This window comes from Drosophila erecta, unplaced genomic scaffold, assembly GCF_003286155.1.
Source record: "Drosophila erecta strain 14021-0224.00,06,07 unplaced genomic scaffold, DereRS2 tig00000000-arrow-pilon, whole genome shotgun sequence".
Classification (NCBI taxonomy): domain Eukaryota; kingdom Metazoa; phylum Arthropoda; class Insecta; order Diptera; family Drosophilidae; genus Drosophila; species Drosophila erecta.
In genome coordinates this window covers 2,609,413-2,632,295 of record NW_020825194.1, presented here as the reverse complement: position 1 = coordinate 2,632,295, position 22,883 = coordinate 2,609,413, and the positions used below count along the sequence as shown (strand labels likewise).

General features: G+C 47.2%; 1 protein-coding gene across 1 annotated transcript; it reads right to left on the bottom strand.

Annotated features, from left to right (window-relative positions):
• Positions 1–1,885: 1,885 nt before the first annotated feature.
• On the bottom strand, positions 1,886–20,897 carry LOC6554598 (dopamine receptor 2). The gene is made up of 5 exons (XM_026983896.1): positions 20,587–20,897; positions 19,765–20,245; positions 3,531–5,198; positions 3,111–3,192; positions 1,886–2,041 (listed from the first exon to the last, which is right to left on the bottom strand). The coding sequence occupies exons 3-5, from the start codon at positions 4,982–4,984 to the stop codon at positions 1,952–1,954; spliced, it is 1,626 nt and encodes a 541-aa protein (XP_026839697.1). The 5' UTR covers positions 4,985–5,198; positions 19,765–20,245; positions 20,587–20,897; the 3' UTR covers positions 1,886–1,951.
• Positions 20,898–22,883: the final 1,986 nt, after the last annotated feature.

Genomic DNA, 22,883 nt, shown 5'->3' with positions numbered 1-22,883 from the left:
GCTATCCCGCCCATTGAACGGAATTAAGCAACACCAAGTTTGAATGCTTCAAGTGTCGACTCAGTCGTGCTCGAAACTTCACATCCGCGTTCCTTGAATTGGCAGTGGAAGCACTTGGCAAATAAATTGGCATGCTCTTGGGTGTAATTGATATGATGACAGACACATCGCAGAAGAAAACCCCCAAATCGAAAGAAGCGGATGCGGAAAGGCATTCGCATTCGCATCCGCATCCGCATCCGCATCCGCATCCTTATCCCTACACCCACACAGCTACACCCGCACTACCACCGAGGCCAGACACATATTGGCTGTTGATTGCTGTAAATAACATTTTCATCAATACAATTACATGTGGTGTGTGGTGTGTGCGAGTGTGCGGGTTGTGTTCGCTTGTCGGCTGGCGAAAATTGAGTTGGAAATTTTTAAGTGCAAGAAATGTTTATGGTTCACTTGATAACACTTCTCAAGTATCGGTTGTGCGTGACTCCTTTGCGGGTTTTTCCGCCCTTCGGTGGGGGAAGTGCGGAAAACTGCGCAGGGAAGGTCAGGAGCCTGGCCAGTAAGTATTGATCCAAGAAATAAACAACAAACTGAAAATGTGAAACCCTTTCTTCTTGGTCATAAATCGCAGGAAAAAGATGGCTGAAACTCCACATACATTTTAGAACTTTTAAAACTAAGAGCTATTTTAGCTGAACCTTTTCGAATGAGCCTTTCATCTAATAAGTTGTTTAGGGCAGTCAGTCGAAAAGTCTTGCAGTAATGAGTGTCAAAAGTGATAAGAATATAAAACATATACAAATAATAATAAAAGTACAGCCAATGATTGATTTTCCTTCTAAAGATCTTAAATTTTTCCATAGATTTGCAGTACTTAGGTTTTTCCACAACAAGTGTCCGTGTCTCTTAAAGCCGATCCACTCTATACTTAGGCTTTTTCATCTGCTTTCCCGAATCACATAAACCATTTTTCCTCCGCCACAAACGAGTATAAAAAGATCAACAAACATTTTATGAGTGGGGCTGGTGTTTCGGTTTTTCTTGTTTCGTCATTGTGTACACTGGGAAAATCTTTTGTGAGGGGCGACAGCAACAGTAGCGACAACATCAACAGAGGCAGGAACATGGAGAGAAAAAACAGCAACAGGAAACGGTGACAAAAACGTTGAAAGGACATAGTGTCCTGCAGTGTGCAAGAGTGTGTGTGTGAGTGCCCAGAGACTTTGTGGAAACTTTCGTTTATTCTTTTCTTTGTTTGTGCTCTTTTCATTTTCATTCAGCTTGTCTGCAACAACACACAAAAAACAACATCATCAAACAGAGAAGGGCTCAGGTGTTGGTGCCCAGGGACTTTTTGCGTGGGTGGACATCTTTGTCAGTGTCCCCGTGTGTGTGTGTGTGTGTGCTTGTGAGTGAGTGTGTGTGAGGGTGCAACACATTCAACAGGTGCTTGAATCAGAGTCTGTTTTCGCAGCAAGGTAAGCAAATCAAGAAAACATACATAAGAGGGTGTTCCCGAAATCTCTAGAGCCCTTAAATCGTGCGAGTTTTTAGGGCTGCGCATAAATATGATTGCATGTAAACTAATCTTTCATAGCATACTTTGCAGCGCCCAAAATCTCCGGAGATTTCGAGAACACGCCAGAGTGAAACGGAAACAAGGACACAAACAACAATGCCATCCTGTCAACAAATAGGAGTGAGTGAGACGGCGCAGCCACACACAGATGCAGCTACCGAAGCACGCAGACAGGATGCTCGTGCTTAAAGTCCTTTGCCTTTCAAAGGACAACAGACACACAGACGGAGAACAGAGAGAGAGAGAGAGTCGCAGGACACAGACACAGAGTCACAGCTCGCTTACCTTGCCATTGACTTACGGACAAATGGAGGGCGCTAGGGGGCGTGGCTGGGCGCCTTAATCATTGTCAACTAAATCTACGCTAAACTATATGTAAGTCTGCTCGCAGGAGTTGTGCCGCACGTGCTGAATGCCGTGCAGCGAGCAGGTCGAGTAGCAGCGCCGCGTCGCGAATCTCTGCAAAATCAAGAACGCCGCCGGAATCACAATCAGCTCGATTCGCCAGACATGGCTATACTACATGCTGTCCATGGGATGGGTTGGGATGGGGAGCCGTGGGGAAACCATAATGACTTTAATGCTGTCGTGACATGAGCTATTTTGGGACAGGCCTCCATTTCGAAACTGGCACTTTAAGCGTTTCTGATGGGTTGCCAAATTGCTTGCCGCACAGTCGAACTTGCACCATTTATTAAACAAAAAGTTGGCCATCAGATGGTATTGAATTTAAAGAAATAACCTAAGCATTTTGCCTTTAAAGTGGTAAAATCACTCATACGCCATGTTGGTTGGCATGCTTTCTTTGCCATGCTGAGAACTCCTTTGGCATTACAATTTATTGAGCACTTTCCCTTGTACAAGTTCGACTGTCATGACTTTGGTGTAATTACTTAGGGCTGCTATTGACAGTGGGTCCTTGGAGGACGACAATGGATCTCTCCGTCGGCAAACAGTGGGTGCAACGCTCTTTTGGTCCCATTCAACCCGCGGCAACGCACCCAGGTGCAGCCAGAGTTGCCAAACATTAGAAAATTATTCATTAAAATCACGCAGAGGGGCGAGGGTCGCGGGTCGAGGGTCGACAGGTTGAGTGATGCGCCCGGATGATTTATGCAGGATTGGGGTGAGGATGTCGTTGGGTGAGGATGAATCTGCTGCGGAAGTGAGGGAGTTTTCATGGCTGCCTGCCATGTGTGAACGGAAGTCGTGGCCACCACTGTGGTGGCTCGGGGTTGGGGTGAATGTCAGTTATTTTTTTGCATATTCATTAAATTTGTAAATTAATTTCGCCGTTCGTTGAGTTTCGTTTTTGGAGCATACGAAAGTGGTGCGCGTAATTCATGAAAGCGGTTTTTGTTTGCCCGCCAAAACAGTGGATGCAACAACAAGTCAACCGAGTAGAAAATGCGGAAAACCGCCAAGTTTCCCAATTTCCCAGACCGCAAAAACGATGAGCAGAGTGGAATCGAATCGCCTGGCGGCGGATGAGATTGGCAGTGGATGGAGTGGGTCGTGGAACACTCACCTGCGACTTGGAACGCATCGTGGGCTGGTACTTGCGGCGAATCTTGCGAGGACAGCACATGCACAGCAGACGCACAAAGGCCCTGGAAGAGAAGCCAGTTAGGATCGGGGCCACCAGGGTTAAGCTCGGCACTCGAAAGCCACAAAAACGCAGCCCAAATAAAAATAGCACACAAGACGAGTACTATCAGTGGTTTCGAGGGTCCTCCACCAAAAGTAAACGGAAAATAAATAACTTCGTTCTAGCTTTCATAAATATATATAAGCTTTCATCTGCGGAGCACCAGATAAGCTTAATCCTTGTGAGAACTCTTTGGTATACGTGCACCAACTTTTATTTAATAAAAATGAAAATGTAAAATAAGAAACTGCGTTTTGTGGAGCTGAATGCCACAGTAGAAGGATAACAATAGATGCTCACCTGCGAAAGTCCCTGCTCCAGCAGGCGTAGATCACAGGATTCATGCAGGAGTTGATCCAGCCGAGCCAGGTGACGATTGCCGAGACGATCTCCTCGTGCTCGATGCACTCGATGCAGAATCCGGAGAGCAGGTTGACCACGAAGAAGGGCAGCCAGCAGATGATGAACACGCCCATCACGATGCCCAGCGTCTTTGCCGCCTTCTTCTCCTTGGCGAACTTGGCCAGCTTCCTGGACAGCGAGAAGTTCTTGCCCATGTGCCGATGGCGGGCCAGTCCGTTGTTGTGCAGTGCGGATAGTGGCTCATCATCCGGCTCCTCCGGCGTGGAGGTCGTCGTGCCACCGCCGTGATTGTGATGATGGTGGTGCGAATGGGAGTGCGAGTGGCTGAGTGATCCTCCGCCACCGCCACCGCCGCCTCCTCCTCCGCCACCTCCTCCTCCGGACACCTGATTTTGCTGATCCCGCGTGGTGCCGCCACGATGAATGCGCAACGTGAGCTGCAGCTCCCCGGAGGCCATGAGCACCTGCTTGGTGCCAATCTTCAGAGATCGCGTCTGGATCACGGCTGCCCTGTAGATGCGACAGTAGGTGAACACCATCACCAGCAGCGGCAGGTAGAAGGATATCGTCGACGAGAAGACCAGGTAGCCCAGGTGCTCGGTGAAGGTGCACTTGTAGGCGGGCATCTCGCCATCCCTCGCCGCCCGCCACCACACGATGGCCGGAAAGCTAATGGCACTGGAGCAGATCCAGACGGCGGCTATCAGTCCGGCGGCCCGCTTGACCGTCATCCTCATGGGATAGCTGAAGGGATCCGTGATGGCCCAGTAGCGGTCCAGTGAGATCACGCACAGATTGAGTATGGAGGCGGTGCTGAAGAGCACGTCCAGGGACCGCCAAATGTCGCACCAGTCCGTGCCGAAGAACCACGTGTTCTCCAGCACCTCGTAGAGCGCCGAGAAGGGCATGACCACCAGACCCACCAGGCAGTCGGCCACCGCCAGGCTGGTGATGAAGTAGTTGGTGGCCGTGTGCAAGTACCGCTCCCGGATGACGGCCAGGATGACCAGTGAGTTGCCGAAAACCGTGGCGAAGGAGAACAGGAAGAGGAAGGCCAGCAGGCCCACTCGGTCGTTGGGCAGGGCCTCCAGGAACTCGGACAGATCGGGTTCCGGCGTGGTGGTGCCGCCACCTCCTGCTCCCGCCATCGCCGTACTCAAGGTGGTGCTGGTGGCGGCGGTGGTGGCGTTCAGGACGAGCTCCGTGCTCGTGGGCAAGCCATTGAAGTAGAAGTAGACGTCCTCGGAGATATTGTAGCTGCCGAAGAACGACGGCGAGGGGGAGCGCGTCTGCGTCTGATTGAGCCCGTCCACACGGAGGAGCGCCAGGAGGGGCGCGCCGGCTCCTTCCGCTCCTTCCACTTCCGGCGACGAACCATTGTCCTCCACCATTGCAACTCAGTGCTGTGTCGCTGCAGCTGACGCGAGTCCCTGTTCCAGTTGCTGTTCGAGTTGCTTTTGCTGTTGCTGTTCCTGTTCCAATTTCCCTGGCAGTTGCTGCTCCTGGTCCTTCTGTTGCTCCTGCTGCTGCAGTCGGCGGCTGCCAGCCAAATTAATGAAGCGCATTTTCATGTCCTTCAGCAGGACTCGCCGCCGGGCTGCCAAGCTGTCGACAAAAAAGACGAGAGGCTGGTGAACACAATGCAATCAGGACAACCTTAAGATAAAGTGTGGGCTTTACACTTTTCATGGAGCGGCGAAATAATTTGAGCCACAGTGCCCAACCCCTGAAAATCCCTTTATCATAATCCCGCTGTAAATATTTTATAAATTCAACGCAATGTAAACAGCACATTTTATGTCGTTATGAGTTACCCAACCGAACAGCCAAAATGCAATAATATTATTACTACTAAGTAAATTAATATGAAAACCAATTAAATGTGCTTTGGGCCAAATTGTGGATGTGCAAACTTTAGCATAAAATAATACGTAGACTTTCGAGCAACTTCTAATTTTTATACGTAATCAAGTTGGGATTCTTTTGACAAAAGTTTTCGTCGGTCTAATGAAGCTATTGTAATTGAGTCGCTGGCAGGGCGGGCTATAAATTTCATTCAATTAAAAGGTTGACTTTCGCATCCACAGGTAACCGAGTTAGGCAAATTTCCCGCGCACAAAAGCTAAGCAAACACATTAATTAGAGGATTTTTTGGGGCTCCGCCGCCTGGTTGGAAATCTGGAGGAGAAGCTCACCAGCTTTCAGCTGCTCTCCTGCGCCGCAAAAGGCACGCAATTAATTGGCAAGCAGACACGCCAGCTGGAAAAGAGATCCTGGGGAGTGGAGGGCAGGTCCTTGGGGGGCAAGTGCCACACAAATAAACAAATTAAATTACATTTGGAGTGCCAGGCTTGTTGGCTTGTTGGCAGGAAGTGAAGCGTGCGACCACCAGGACTCGAACTCCAGCTCCCAGCTTCCAGGTCCCAGGTCCCAGTTCCCGGCAGGATGGCTAAGTGGATGCTGCCTTTGTCAACGGCATTTGACAGAGGAAGTCAACAACTGTGCGTCGCATTATTCAAGAGTCCTGGCTCCTGTCGCCGCGAGTTGATTGCTAAGCCCCGTGCTTAATGTAAACAGCTGGCGATGGCGTCTCCATCCAGGACTTCTATTGCACCGAGGTCCTGCATTGAGGTCCTTGGAGCCATCCCCCATTGGCACTCGCCGCCTCTCAGATGGCGCCATTTAACCAGCACGAATTTCGGGTTGGCTTAATCGAATGGAGGTGGGATTGGGAATAGCATAGCTGCTCGGCTTTGAATGTGACTCAATCAAGGATGTGACTCAAGGTTGAACTTTTCTCTTCTATATTTAAGATGGCACTCAAAATCTTAATAATTAAAAGATAAATATCACTGCCAACGTTGCATGATTATGTGTGAAATTGCCTGCTAATTGGCTTACCTCCTCAGCCCAAATTGAACCCTTAAAATGGGCTTAATTCACAAATTTGTGATCCTCTCAGGAGGGCCATATCATTTGTTATTTAGTTACGTTTGTGCCGTTCCGCCGATTATCACCTGTCATCAGCAGGCGTGGAGCTGTGGTGGCTGTAGTCTGCAGCCAATCGAGCGGAGCAGCAGGAAGGACGAAGGACTCGTGCCTTCTGCCTCCTCATTCCTGCCACAACATACCGGCTGCTCATTTCCGGGTCGCGTATGCCATAAATTCAGCTGCCTGCTGCTGTTGGCTTATCTGGAACTCCTGCCCCTCGGTAAACGGGGTCCAGAACAGAAACAGGAGCAGAAACCGAACTTGATCCAAGCCTGACACGTTTATGGTTTATGTTTTCCTTGGCCACATGGCCGCATGGCCAAGTCAAGGCTGAAACAGCGGAGCCAGCGTCTTTGCGCCGTTTTTTGTTCAGCAGCTTAGCACAATTTCCTGGCACATTTCTCACTCGTCCTGGCTAAAAAAGCAAACATTTTTTTCACTTACTCGCCCGCCTGATGAGGCTGTTGATGTGCAGTAAGTCAAAATGGGGAGTTGGCATAAAAACAGGGCAACCGAACGAGAGACACAAAAATATGTGTGCACTGGGCAAACAAATCTACAAATACAGGTATTCTGCACTTGAAAAGGCCGGCTGAAATGCTGAAATGCGGCCAAAAGTTATTTTAACCATTTTCCACCCAGAAATAACCAGTTTTTGTGCAACAACATTGAAAATAATGGTCCAAATACGTATTGTCATACCTCGTTGAACTCGTAATTAAATTCCCAATCGATTGGCATTCAAATTTGGAAAAGTTATTTTTTTGAAAATTTTTGCAAATTTTTGTGATGGTACCCCTTGTAAAAAATGCAAAATTTGACCCAAAAATTATTTTTGTAAAATCGTCCAAAATGCGAAACTAACTAATAATATTGATAATCAGCTGTAAAAAACAGCCATTCTTTTAGCTCTGTGATCAGTTTTAGCCAAGTTATGGCGCAAAAACCGCTGAGAAATATGGAATTTGGAAGTTATTTTCCCAGTGTGAAAGAAATTCATATGAACAAGTGGGCGGTGCCTGCAGCTTTCTGGCATTTTCTCATATTTTTTTTGCGTCTGGGCCGAGAAATTTAATTGAGGCAACCTTTAAGGTTGTTGGTGAAAGTAAAAGCTGGGCAAAGCTGGCCGAAAGCCAAGTCTGGCCTCTATGCAAAATGCTTTCGGCCAGGCCAGCAATTTGTATATGTGTGAAAAACCTTTTGACCCTTTTCAGTTAGCTGCTTGCTGTGTGCGTGCGTGAAAAAGCTAGAAAAGGCAGCGGGGTGGAAATGGTTAAGTCATTGAATGGCCTCATGAAAGTTAAGCAAACGCCCCTGCCGCATTTGTATGCGGGCATACCGAAAATGGCCAGCGAGAGATTTTCCAGGAAAAGCGGTCGGAAAGTCGTGCCCAGCATGCATGCGAATAACCAGTTAGTTGCTTACTTCAACAAGAATTTAATGCGGTGCAGAGTATTTCAATATCGAGCAGTCTGGCCCACAAAATGAATTCCCCGCAATGACATCCATCGAAATGGATTCGGAAACCCAGACGACCCACTGCAGCAGCGACTCACGCCAAATCACGACATAAAATTCTAGATGCTCGTGGCAAAATGTTTGGCATGTACGAGTATCTCTACCGCTGTGACAGCTGCAATAACAGTCTTTGAATTTAAATTGAAGTCAAGAAAACCGAACGGGCAATTCCCGCTGAGCAGCCATCCAATAAAGTGCCAGCCGGCGGCCATTTGTTGAATTTTTATGCGAGCTGTAATTACATGAAGCGATTTTCCATGTCGCATTGTTGCCTATTGAATTATTAAAACTTCCGAGACGAGTCGATGTGTTTATTGAAATTGCCTGCCAACCGGCCCCTAAGAACTGGCTGGGGAAAATGGAAAAGTCTGCCACTACATACAGCCCAACTTCTTGGCTTCGAACTTGGCAAATTGAATTTTGGGCGGCTCGGCAACTTTTTATTCGGCTCAAATTCCACTTAAAGGTGCATACTTCAGCTACTTTTGCTTTTTGATCGTTTGAATAAAATGAGAAATGTGCCAGACACACAGGTGTCTACACACTTTTGGCCGCTCGGAGCTCCCAGACTCCGTGAATAAATATTTAAGCCTGTTTATAAGGCAATGAACTAATAAACTACGATGTCGCGATGTTTCTGGAATTGCCCCGCAAAGTAGGCAACACAATTTTTACGGCCTGACGAGGCACTCCGCTGATGTCAAGTGGGTGCCACGCCCCTCGGGGAAGAGGCCTAATGCCAGAATTTATTGGTGGAGCTGCCATTGTTGTACTCGTCGATAAGGACATGTGCAAGTAGGCGGTATTGGGAACCTGTCCCGACATCCATTAATTTCGTGCACTATCGCCGAACTGGAATCGCTTGGCGGATAGACGAGCAAAGCCGCCGTGACATTGAACAACCTTTTCCTTTTCGCAGCCTTCGCCTCGTATTCAAATTAACTGGTTGGAATAGACTACTATCTTTGGGTCCCAAGTATCAGTATCGGCGGCAGCCACTCAGCCGCTCAGCGGCGATAAATCGCCGCCTAAAGTCTTCAGAATTGCTCCCCGAGCGTTTTTTGGCGCTTTGGGGCTTTTTCCAGGTAAGCCAAGCGAAACAAAGTGAATCGTTCGAGTGGCTCCCCGCCGAGGTCCAAATCTTTGACAATCTTAATGCGAATCCAAGTCAAACACACGCACTCTGGGGAAAAAGCCTGTGTTCCCGACTAACCCGAGCGAGGCGAGGCACTAAAACGACGGTAAATACGGCGAGTTAAGGACTAAGGACTAAGGACTCAGTCAGTCAGTTGGGTTCCGTTTCGGTTGGGTCCACAAATGAAATTTAATCACGCGCGTGTCGAAAACTCTCCGCCATTCAGAGCGCCGATGTTTGCTTTATTTTCAGCTTTGCAACTTGTGTGCCCCCGACCGATTTGATAATGCCTTCTGTATCCCGGCTCCCGGCTCCCGGCTCCTGGCCTTCAAATCCCAGATCCCTCGGTGCCGGCCTGCTTAATTATGTCACAAATATTTACACCGGTGGCAGAGTGTCATGGCACGCGAGGAATCTAGCCGGGGCAAGCAGAAATCAAACGAAACGAAACGAAACACCGGGCGGGGGGTCCTTTGTTTTTCGGTTACTATATACTTTTTGTTCGCTATTCGTGGCAATCAAGGACGAATAAGAATGGCGGCGTGGTGGGCACGAAAGTGGATTCCGTGATAATGGCTGGCATTAATTTGTGGCTCGCACAGACAGCTCGTGAGACGGAATCGACAGCCCAAACTCCGTCCTCGGGATTGGCACCCCGAAAGGCAGCGGCGGCAGGAAACACGCAAATTATCCTTCCTATTCTGCACTCAAAAAATTGCCATGCATTAAAATATGAAAGATCTATACAAATTCTAAATATAGAATACATACAGGATACAGGATTTTCTTAATGGTACACCCATGCGTATACGTAATATATACGTACAGGCCGTACCACTTGGCGTATGCGTAATTCTTCGTATTGCATCCATAAACCCACTAAACATTTCAGTTCTTTAGCAGTAAAAAAAGCGCCTGGCAATCGAAAATCGCACAACTCCATTTTATAGCCCAGCCTTTCGATTCTGCGAGTGTGCTGCCCCCTTCGCTTCCGAGTTGCTATTGTTGCGGAAATACCTTTGGCATGTTAAAAGTTATTGCGAGTCTGGCACACTCACACATGCTCCCCGGCAGAGAGACACATTTAACGCGCTTGTCACGCAATGAATAATGATTGGACAGGACGACAAGCGGCAAGGACAACAGCCAGGACAACGACAACGACAACGACAACGACAAAGACAACTACAGCGAACTCTTCGCTCTCCGCACAGCAAGGTGAATGACAACCACATACAGGATATTCGGGCTGTAGGCCCGATACACTTACACCAACGTCTGCCGGCTGTCAGTGAGCCAATCGAGCATCGGGCATTACTTTAAGTGGCATATTGCTCATGCGACATGTGGTCCCCCGACCAGAGATGTCAGCATCTTGGCATCCCTTTGCTCCCCGGTGTGTCGTGATTAATAATTAACTATTGTCACAAATTGGATGTGGGTCAGGAGTCTGCGATGCCTGTGCACAGGGAGAAATCTTCTGCAGGATAGCTTTGCTATCAATGCTTGGAATTACCAAGTTTATAAGGCGTTACTTTGCAGTCGATTGACAGAGTGGCATATGTTTTGATTTGCGAAACAGGCCGCCTGGATGACCAACTTCACTGGAAGTTTTTCCCGTGCGGCTTTCGTCTTTCGTCCGTTCTCGTCCTTGTCCTGGCAAATCAAGTTACCAAGCGGTCATGTGGCTGCCACACGGAATGTCCTGACAACCGTGACAGTCGCGGAATGCAGAGCAAGCCGGTGAAATTCAGCTGGATACTGAAAACGAACACTGACGTCATGCGGAAAAGCGGAGAGACGGAAAAACGCCAACTAATCCAAATCTCGTGAGCTGTGGAGCTGAGCACACATGAGCGAATCATTTGACCAAATATTTGCATAATTCGAAATCAATACCCCCAGCCACGACCTGGGCTTTCGAGTTCATCGCATACGGATTATGATTAATTTGTTGCAGTCGTCAGATGAAATGTGTGCGGCTTTCAGTGTGCTCTCCTCCTGCTCTCGTATTCCGTTTGCCATTCAGCTTTATTTTCACCCGGAAATGCCAAATGGGGCCCGTAAACTAACGAGCTCCAGCTCTAAAACTACAGAGCCCCCAGCCCCTTGACTTTGGCTCCACCGACTGTCCCTACTCCCAGGATATTGGTTCACATTCATCCCGTCGTCTCAGGACGCACGCACGCACTCGTTTGATTGAGGACCCAAAGGACATATTTAAAGTTAGTTTTTGATGAGTTGGCATGAGTTTTATTAGCGGCGCCCAAAGTTTCCCTTTGAGCTGCGGCCCTCACATGCCGAATGTGGCAGCTCGATGAGCATCGGGCTCCTAAAGGCCAAGGGGCACCGAATTAAAAATGTATCACATCGCCGGCTAACTGGGTACCCGGCAAACTGCCGAGGGTGGTTTCCTCTAATGGGTTTTGCATAATTTTCGGGGGCAATGAGTGCCAGTCACATGACCGCATGACATATATCCTTCAACGCTGCCGGCTGATATGATAACAACATAAAGAACTCCGTCAGCGGATCCTTCGGCAGACATGAGCAAATTACAAATCGTCTGCACACGCCGTCCGCATCCCCAATGCTCCACTGCTCCAATGCTCCAATGCGCCAAAGCTCCAGTGCCGGTTCCAATAATGAAACCCAATCCTCAGCGGAGTTCCCATCGGCGCTGCTGATTTGGCTCGGGAAAATGGCTCAAGTTTGCTAATTAGAACGGGAAAATGGCTCGGATTACCCTTGCAAGACCTAAAGAAATTGAAAGTGCTTTTAAGAATATATATCGTGAATTACTTCACGTATTACTGCAAGGAACTAAATAGTTATTTCGCGCCATTTTATTGAATACTGACTAGCTAACCCAAATGTTCCGCTTATGATTGGCTATATAATATCCAATTTCTGCTCCGCTTTCCCGCCAAAAGTTCCCAAATGGCCCCGGCACGTGTGACTGTGTGACTGAAACAATTTCAGCTGCAGCCAGGATAATTTCGATATAATAACAAGATGCCAGAAGTCACGTCGTTCGTGGGTGTGGGCATCCGCCAGGACGAGTGGAGCGAATTCATCAGCGCTCCTGTCAAAGTCGAACTGAAATATTGACTGCAGGATGGCAGCTAAGGACGAAAGCGGCGGCGACGAGGACAAAGGACACAAGGAGTTGCCCCGGGCGGATGAATACAGCAAGACAATGGCACTGTGACTACATTACTATTCCTTTCTTCTGCTCAGTTTTCCCCTGGAATATCACCCCTCTAATATCTTATACCAAGCGGCACTTTCCCACTTATCGACTGCTCCTAATGGCCACGCAAAACGGCCACTTATAGTTTTATTACAGCCTCGTATCCATTTTGATTTGCTGGCTGTCGTGAGAAAACAATTTTCCACGAATAATTTGCCAGCCATATCTGTGGGGCTTTTGCGATGGCATATCAATTTTGTGCTCCTGCGACTGCAAAAAAATATTTCATTACAGATAGCAGCCCCAAGTTATGAACACAAATGAACTCCAGTCAATAACTTCTGATAAGTGATTTTGTTTTGGGGAAGACGTATATTTTGGAGCAGGCATATAGAGCATTTTCCAGGATACATTTGAGCAAAGGATTATAGCTCAGTGTGGCATTGGTTTTCCAGTGCCGCCGCTCTAACTTGGTTTACACAATAAATGTCATGCAGGTCCTGTGGCCAGCGAGCACGCAAGTCCTGTCGGTACATAATGCACTCGCTCGGCTTTTGCCATACTTTCCCATTTCGCCAGACAGCCGGAGGCCTTGGCCATTTGCTGGCAATCCCTTGGCCGAGGGCTTATCGTGGCCGTGCCAGTTTCTGGGCTCTGGTTGCAGCTTAATCGGGCATCTTGGCCCAGAGTTGGAAGTGCATGTGGGCAGGCTTGGAGTGACATTCTAATCAAGTGCACATTAGCATGCTGCAGTGGAAGTGGGCTAAGATACGCTGGCAGTCATGCAAACAACACACGTTACACTTTCCTGCAGCTGATTAGGTTTGGCGCAGATTTTACGGCTAATTAGGTCGCGAAATTAACATTAAATGCCAATCTGTGCGGCACGGAAGCTCAGGAAGTTGCGAAAGTCGGTGGAAGGATGTGCAAGGATATGGCGCACACTGCATGTCTAGGTGTATGTGTGTGTGTGCGGATGCCTGACATTTGCCAACTACGGCAAACAAGTTAAGACGGCGCTTCGCAGCGCAAGTGGGCTGCGAAAAACTCATTTCGACATAATTAGTTGAGCAGAGCGCCTCTCACCTGACCCACTGCCAAATATACGCCCACCCGGGCAGCTCGCTTTTCAGCATTTCGCATTTTGTTCGGCGGCGAAATAAAATGAAAATTGCTCGCAGTCACCGGCAATATTCCTTAGCCATCTCGTTTTCTGCCAACTCAGGCAGTTTATTAAGGCGAAAATAATAAAAAAATAAAATAAAAGAAAGGAAGAATGGCAGGCCAACACAAAGTCGTGGCATTAAAAGCCAACTGAGCAAACTCGGCACAAAAAGCGGGCGGCCAAAACCAAACAAAAAGGTGAAAATTAGAAATATAAATAAGCAGGCACTTGTATTTTCATGGCGCTACAAGCCAAGGAAAACAAAACCCGCGGTGGCTGGCAAAATAAAATCTGCTTCGCTGAGCTATTTGCAATCATGAGAAATATTATTTTAATTTTGGTGTAATAATTTGCAAGGGAACATCATTTTCACAAGCCCCCCCCCCCCCCGCCTACTTGGCCCCCTTGGCGCGAAAGGAGGCCAAATGCGAGATGTCTATCCTTGGCATGGAACGAAAATGAATTTAAATACCTGAGCGTGGGCGAAAACCACCCACTCCCTCTCCCACTTTTGCACCTCGTAATGCTGCCAGGAAAAACACGCATCTACGCTCATCCAAACTCATCAGGGAGAGCCACCCAACTGGGGGACAGGAGCTCCGCAACAGCCCCGTCCTTTCGTCCTGCGGCTGCCAGCGGCGAATTGTCATTCAAATCTGTCGCACCGCCCACGGCAGATCGCCTGGTGGGCGGTAGGCGTGGCAGGGGGTGGGCGTGTCAAGCACGCAGTTTACTGCAAATTTTATTTGTTGCTGTAATTTTGAGCGTTTTGCGCTTAGCGGCCGCCTGAATCTGAACGCACACGGAGAGAAAAAATGAAGCCCAACTGTTTGCAGTTTTCCAAAGTGGTTCATAGTTTATTTAGGGATAATTTTCCTTGCAATATACCAACACGTTTAAGACGTTTAACTATTTAAGCTACAGATTTCTGACTTCTCCAATTTTGTTGCCCATTATTTCTCGCTGTGTTTTTGCCACCCTGCCTTGGCCGCCTTTGTGTGTGTGCGTGCTGAATCCGTGTGCCTGGCATGGGTGTGTGTGTGTGCGTGCCATTCATTATTTTCAATTTTTCAATTCAGAAAGTTTCCATTGCCCGTTTCTGGCTGCTGTAAAGTGTTTCGTCCCTAGCGGAGCCAATTTTCGTAAATTTTTGCAATTTATTACGATTTTCGTTTAATTTCGTTGTCGCCGAGCGTCCCAACCTCGGGCAAAAAAATCCGCTCAACCGCCGCCCACCCGGCGCCTTTTTCCATGTGGCATTTCAAATTTGTGGCATAATTTGCAGGCGCGAAGCAAGAAAAAATTGAGGCAATGCGGAGTGGGTGGCCGCGATGCGATGGTTGGATTGGCAAGGAACAGGCCACTCCATCGATTATTGCCTGTTAATTCCTCTCGCTGGCTGGGTGTTGAAAACTTTTCCCAGCGAGCCGCCAAAAAGAAAAGTCAATTAGACCAATTGAACTGGCGCGCCAGAAATTGCAAGGCTCCAGTTCGTGGAAATCGAAAAGTTTTGGCGCCCCCGGACGGACAATTGTAAGTGACAGCACGTGTTGAGAATTAGCTAAGTAAATGAAAGGCAGGGGCTCGCAGATCCTGCCAGGAATGAAAATGAACAGCCGAGTCCTTGGGGAGTTCGCCTAAGAGCCGGCCAAATAATGGAAAGCCATTTAATGGCCGAGAAAGCCTCGGGTTCCATTGAACCGGGCCTATAATGAACCACTGGCTTTCGTTCTTCATTAGCTCACCGATGTACTATGCGATTATTTGCGGGATCACATTGCCCATATCTGAATGGAAAATGTCTCGTTTTTGCTGGCCTACCTTGAAGCCTCGCTCCGGGCGACGTGCCATCAATTTGCCAGGCCTCAATCCTTTTTGGCCAAGTGCCCAAGTCGTCCAGCTGCTACATTAATCATTCCCCAGTGGCCAGTAGCAGAAAACAAAGAAAACTCGACCGCAACAACAGCTCACACTCGCACACACTCGCCTTTGGCCAGGTGGGTTTCGGGCCCGAACTGCTGGCCTGTCATAAGTTATTAACAAAACGACCCTTTAGCCCACATACGCCAAAGCAATTCGTAAAGTGCCATCACAGCCTTACTCACGCCCCCAACACACACACACACACACGTTCACATCGATACTCGCTGATACACACAGATACACACCAGCGCACGGAGTGCAATCCAAGACAATACTTAAAGCAAACACTCGAACATGAGGCTAAATACACAGAGAGACAGGAAAGAGCCAGGCTTTAAGCCCCTTTAAAGGTGGCCAAAAGTATTTTATATATTAACAAGTTAAATGGATTCATTTAAGGCGAGCGTTCAATATTAAAAAGTACGCTTAGATGATAAAAAGTTAGATGATTTGCAAGTTGTGCAACAAACCACTCCCGTTTTCGCTCACTGCACTGATTGGACAAACAAGCGTCGGTAGCATTTTGCAGATTTTGTGTGGAATTTCAAGCACGTTGCATTCTGTTACACTTTCTTCGGCCGAAATGGGGCGCAGGATTGGGGGCGGGGCCGGCTGGATGGATGGCTGGCCGTTTTGGGGGCGGGGTGCATCCGAAATTATGACCACTCGGACCCAATTTACTGGCAGTGTGCCAAGGACGCAGACGTCGCTCCCCGTGGCGGCTGACAGCTCATTGGAATTTGGAATTCGGAATTTTCATTAGTGTTACAAGTGCGCCGCCATTGAGACGGGCGGCCAAGTCGCCAAGCCAACAAAAGCACTGCAAAAAAGCGGTGACCTTTGACCAGACATATGTGTGTGCAAGTGAAACACATCCCAACAAGCTCAAGATAAATGTGCAGAAGCTTCGAATGTTTGGCATTGCGTGCTTTCAGGGGCGTCACCAGCAGCATTCACATGGGATCCATGTAAAATCGCTCGAAATGCGCTTAAAAGGACCTAAAGCCACGCCTATTAGCTGTGGGCACTTCAATTAGGTCCTTGAATTACCAACTATTGCTGGGGAACTATCCTTATTTCAAGAATTAAAATAATTAATATTTGCAAATGGTTTAAAAAGGTTCGCAATCTCGCAGTTTCGGTGGCCAGCCAACTTTGGAGTGGCGCTAATGTGCAAAACTATTTAAGTGCCACGCCCACTGCTGCTGCGCCCCCATTTGCAGCACCCCCAAGAACATTGTTGCAAATTGCCGCCCGCTTTGTTGCTGTTGTGGTAATTGCACTTGCTGGTTTATTACCCACACAGCCATAAAATGTAATGCACATGATGTAAGTACTTAAATATGGCAAAGGATCCGCCGATGCGTAGCCCCAAATTTTTGACAGCTGTCAATGTCGGTGAGCGTTGCACATAATGTATATAAGGGTAAGTAAGTATATAAGGGGTAGCTCGTAGCCCCCACTCCACCGGCAAATTATCCACCAAATTATTCCACCTGACATTCCGTCGACGTTTATCGGGGATTTTTGGTTTCGCCAGCACTAAGCAAACACAACTGAAAGCGGATTTGTGTGTGTTGCGCACACATTGTTGTCCTTCGTCCTTTGTGTCCTGTGTCATTGTTTGCATGTGTGGTGTCGAAGTAAAAACGAAACAATCAAGGAATGCGGCACAAATAAATCGCCATGCCTCTGCCTCTGCATTTGACGCACCAAAATATTCGTAATGGCTGGGGGCAGCACCTCGGGCACTTCTTGTTGCTACAGTGGAACTCCAATAAGTCGCACTTCGTTTCATAAGTTAGCACAGTGTTGTTTCTGAAACTTGCATTGAAAAGTTGCAAAGCAACTAAACAAGTTGAGTGTGGAATTTTCACATGTTAGTCGAATAACTGAAATTTTAAAGCGTTGTTTTTCAATTTGGGCTGTCCAGCCTGAAGTTGAGTGACACAATATACAAAACCTATTTTCACAGCACCTTGATTGCTTGGCAGAGAATTCAATTAAGTTGCAGCTGGAGAAGCTCATCTGTGCTCTCGTAAGGACATCAGGATTTGGCAGATCTTAGGTTTGAGCTGCAACACTGGGTACATGTGAGTGTGGCACTTCCGCTGTGGCAAATGGATTTCCTTTGTGTTATCGAAAGCATTTTTAGCCCACAACACACACGCGCCCATAAACATCCAATTCACAAACTATTTCAATTACAAAGAGGAGGAAACTCGGCTGCTACAAGGGCGTACCTGTGTGAGTTTTCTAGGGGAAAATGTGGGAAAAGGGCTTTTCTATTTCCGCTGCCAACGCACAAGTGCCGTTGAATTCGCGCGGCTTTCCACTGCAGCGGAAATAAATGTAGGACTACGAATTTGTGCGATTTTCCTTGAAACATACGTGCCATTTCCTTCAAATGTATTTTGGTTTAATAAATATTTCCCAAACTAATTAAATTGACTTTCGGCGCTGGCAAATAGAAATGCATCAATGGTTCTGAGGCAATAAAAAGCAGTTGCATCATTTGCTGATCCACCGCAAAGTGTCTACAGGCAAATATGTGCCGAATAAATATATTTATCAGCAAAACCACCGGCAATTCGGTGTGCAGAATGCGAAGCTCCAGCACTTGGCTGCAGGCTGCTATTAATGTGGCCGCAGCTGTGCACATACGACTGTGTGCTAGGACCTGTTCTGAAATATTTATATGCAAATAAATAGTTTAGCGAGCTATCAACTTCGCATGTGTGCGTTGGCTGCCATTGTCATTATGCGTAGTGTACACACATCAGGGGCGGTGCTCGGTGGGGGCGTGCCATAAACAACACACACACAGACAGAGGCAGAGGCACACACAGAGACATAAACATGGCTCACAGATTGTTGGAGAGCGAATCCTTCGAGCTCGGCGTACTATTACCCATTAATGGTGTGTGGCGTTTAATTGCTAATCTATTAGTGCCAGGACAGGACCTCGAGGTGCTGGGGCTAAGAACCGGATATTAGACAGTCACACTCGTATTAGGTCAGGTCGGGAATGGGCGGAGTGGGCAGGGCGATTTAATTGCCAGGAATGCGTCTTAATTATAAAATCAATGGGCAAACAAAGGCAGCTGGAATTTGCACAAGAATGAGCCGTCTAATTAACCATAATGTCAGTTTCGGTTCGCTGGAATTCACTTTTATGTCGGCTTTTTGTGATGTGGTATTCCGATACATGTTTTATGGGTTTGTTACGCCCTAATCGACCGTAATGTAATTAAATACCGGACTAAAAAAGTCAATCGAAACAAACTCAAACTATGGCGAATGAAATTGCCCACAGAAAGTCGAGGGAGAAGAACAAAAGACTTTCCGAATAGAATTTGCATCGGCAAAAAAGAACGTGTACGCGTATATATTTGTATACACCAACATAGTGACGCTGTTGACTTTCATTACCTTGCGCAAATAGAGGGAAAGTCATTAAAAATTTTAATGAAGAAAGTTTTTTCCTTTGTTTTCCGTTGTCGCCGTCATCATCCGTCGTCTTTGGCTGGCGCCTCAACTTGATATTTAAATTTTGTTTTTTGTCAGCAGTTCTCCGCTTTATTGTTAACAACAATCGCGCTATCCGCATCCGCATCCGCATTCGCATCCTCATAAACGGCATGATTTATTAGAGCGATAAAGCGATTAAATTAAAATTGATTTATATGGCGGGAGTGGCGAGGACAACTTGCAGACGGATGCCCCTTGTGTCCTGATTATGTTGGCCCGCTTTCCCGCTTTTCCAACCGGGAGAAACCAAAGTAAAAACTTACTAATTTATGCAAAGCAGGCGGACTGCTTGAGCAACTGCCGCGGGACAACATGGCGTATGATTAACCTAAATGTTCGGCCCTGATTTGCCCCTGCTTTACATTTAAATTGCCAAACTAAAAAAACACAGTGCCCGAGGCTTCAATTACGTCCCGCTGCGAAAAAGGTCCTGTGTGCACGTCCTCGTGTATCTTGTGTGTTATTCTCCGGCTTGTTTGTACTGCCAAAAAGGACAGCCACGCAACTAATTTGTTCGGCACAAATAAAGAGCCAAATAAATAGAGGAAAATTGACGAACTTTTACCCAAGCCAGCTTTGATTTCGATCCCAGTTTTCGACCCAGGGATTCGTCCTGCCACTGCAACTCCTCTGACTCCTGCAGCTTCAGCTCGGAGCTGCAACACAGGAGTTGCAGAGGATTTGGGGCGACGATGAGGACCCAATCCACACTCACCGCTGGGTGCAGTTCCTCCTGCCTTCTCTCCCTATCGATGTTGCAGTTGCACGTCCTGTTGCCGTTGCCCCGTGGCGATGTCCTTCGAAAATTCCGGTGCCTTATTTTTCAGTTTTGTGTTCCTTATATTTTGCTGTCGCCTGGACGGCTGTTGTGGTTCTTGCACTGACGTTGCGGTCCAAATTGAATTTCACTTGGAAAATATACGAGCATGATTAATCACTTAACGAAGGCAGGACTCTCTGGCCGCAAACCAGCCAGGACCAAGGATATACAACCCGCACAAGCCGTTCCCGACTGCCGACAAGAAGGACCGCATTGCGTTAACTCGTTTGGTTTGCTGCAGCTGATTCGATTTGCCAGATTCCGGTCGAACATTAGCTTTTAAGTGTATTTTTTGAAAGTGTTCGAACTCCCGATTGATTATTGATGCTTTCTTGCTAGTACTGTATTTCTCTTAAGCACTTTGTTCTGATTATCGCTAAATGGAGTAATGTAGTGAATATTCAGTAAGCTCTTTGATTATTACTTCAAAATTAGGTTTTTTAAAATTTTTCTTTGCTTTAAAATATTTGCAAATTTATTATACAATTATTAGTAGCAAGAGCAATTCATACGAACAACTAAAAATAAATTCAGATAATTTAAGCAGTTACGATAATTGTTTAGATGCTATGCTAAATTATTTTTAAGAAAATTTTTGTTTCAAATCTAATAAAGTAAAAGCAAATCAAGAGACTGCCTGAATCTTGTATCTTTTCATTGATTATTTCCCTTAAAAAGAATCACCAAAAAAAATTTTAATATTTATATTATATGTACCCTTTGAGAGTTCATTTATTTGAGTAATTAATTAGTACAGCACTCTTTGATGCAATCACTTTATTCACGATTACTTGACGACACCGTGTCCATTCACTCATTCATTCACTCACTGAGTTCGCTCGCGAATTTCATTCACAAAACTTGATTTTGGCCAATTGGCGGAGCAGAGTCCAGCGCGACCAGGACGCCACTGAAGCGACTGAAGGCGCCCGAAATCGGAGGAAGAACGCGGCCAGGACCTGCCGCGAAGGCTCACAGCACAGGAGTGACGAGGACTCGCTCGGCCGAGGACTTCGGCTCGGCCTGCGTGGAGTGACGAGCTGGCAGGATAACACACGAGGACGATGATGGCAGCTCTGCCTGCAAGAAGCTACCATTGACGGTTCGCTGGGAGGCAGCAGCAGCCGACCCACACACACACGCACGCACACACACTGTCACACCCACACGCCACGCACACACGGACATTTGTTGCAACCGCCAGGATAACACGAATTGTGTAGCACACTTTTGCGGGCCGCTCGTTCGGGAAATCCCTTCGGCCCAAAGCCCGGCGTTTTTCCAGCTGTTCGCTTGGCGCCAAAATTCTTGGTCCTTGCTGCGCAGACTCGAAAGTGTGATACTGCTTGCACGCTCCGTCCGATATAACAGTATTTTCCAGGAGCGGTTTGTGAATCATTCGTTAGTAATCGAATTGTTAACTTTTTGCTTAAATGCGTAATGTAGAAAATTCTACGTGCACCCAAGAACTCTCTTGTAGGTCTTAAGTACTAAGTAGTTATGTTTCCTTTTCTGTTTTGTAGTAACTGCTGCTATTTTACAATTTATATCTATCTAACACACTTTTCCTTCCCTTAACAGCTTGGATTGAAGTTTAAATTTAAGGCTAACTTTGCAGCATCAATTCGAATAATTTGGTTATCCTTGCCAAGGCTCCCCCACCGAATTATGCCACGTGGAGCATTTTTGGCACACGAAATACTTGTCTACCCGTTTGGCACATTAGGTATTTAAAAAGTTGTTAAGCAAACTTTCAAATTAAATACCCCGGGCTTAAACGGGGCGAGCTCCCCAGGCACACGAGTATTTCCGGGGGACACAAGGATCTCCGGCGTGTCCTGGCAGCCCGGTCTTTTGGTACTTGATGCCTGGCAGAGTGCATTCTGCTCTCATTTATTGCATTTTGCATGTGTAAAGAGCGTTTTTATTATTTCGCCCACGTCCAGGATGTGTGAAGAGCAGCAAATTAAGGAATTCCGTCTGCGAGGAGTAATTAAAATTGTGAAGAAAGCCATAATGCGAGTGTTTACATTGGAGAACTGCCCAACTAAAGCGAGTTGAGCCGAGCATCCGGCAAAGTGTTTTAATTGAGAGCTTAAGTGTTATCCTTTCGCCAACAAGTATTCCAATATGCGAATACATATGTTGGCAAATTTTGTGCTGCGAACCGAGTCGAAATGAAATAGGCAAATTGAGAATAGGAAAATGCAAATGGCAGGCCGCCTGCAATGAGATTAAAAATGCATGACATCAATTATAAGAAGTTTTCTTAATTTCCTTCCGCCCACAACTCACTCGCTTTTCCTCCCCCAACTTTTTCCGAAGCGAACTACTCGACAAGGGCAACGCACATGCACACATTTTCGCAGAGCACATTTGTTTATTCCTCGATTGCGTACAAACATTTGCATTTGCATAGACAAGTTAAAAGCATCTTTTCGCCCCGACCGCCCGCCAAATCCCTAGCACACTGCGAGAAAACGGGGAGCCTTCCCAATGCGGCAACTGGACATCTATTTATGCAACTAATTTGGGCAGATCACTTTGAACGTAACACTCGTTGCTTGATTTTTGGGTAAAAATAGTTCGAAAGCGGCTTTTCCTAACTTTTTTTCTTTGCCTGCAGGACCAAAGGACCAGAATCAGGAGCAGAACGAACTTCCTGCTGCCTGAATGCGCCTGAGTCAATGCAGCTGGCGCTGCAAATGTGTGTAAAAACTCCTGCCACCCCGTTTTCAGCATGCGAGATTGCAGATTTCATATGCAAATTTTGCACTTCTTCAGAAAATTATTCAAATTACTTGCGAGCGACAAGCGCTGCTCTGCCGCCACGAGTCCTTGCTGGCTGCCTTTCGTCCTGCCGTGGATTGGATATAAACAAAACACCTTTCCGTTGGCCAAACAAGCCGCCAGCCTTGGCCGTTTGACAGCCCATCGATGGGAGTGCAAATCTTTGCTTCCCGCCGGAAACGGAAATGGAAAGGAGGCGGAAGCAGAAGGCAGCAGCAGAGCAA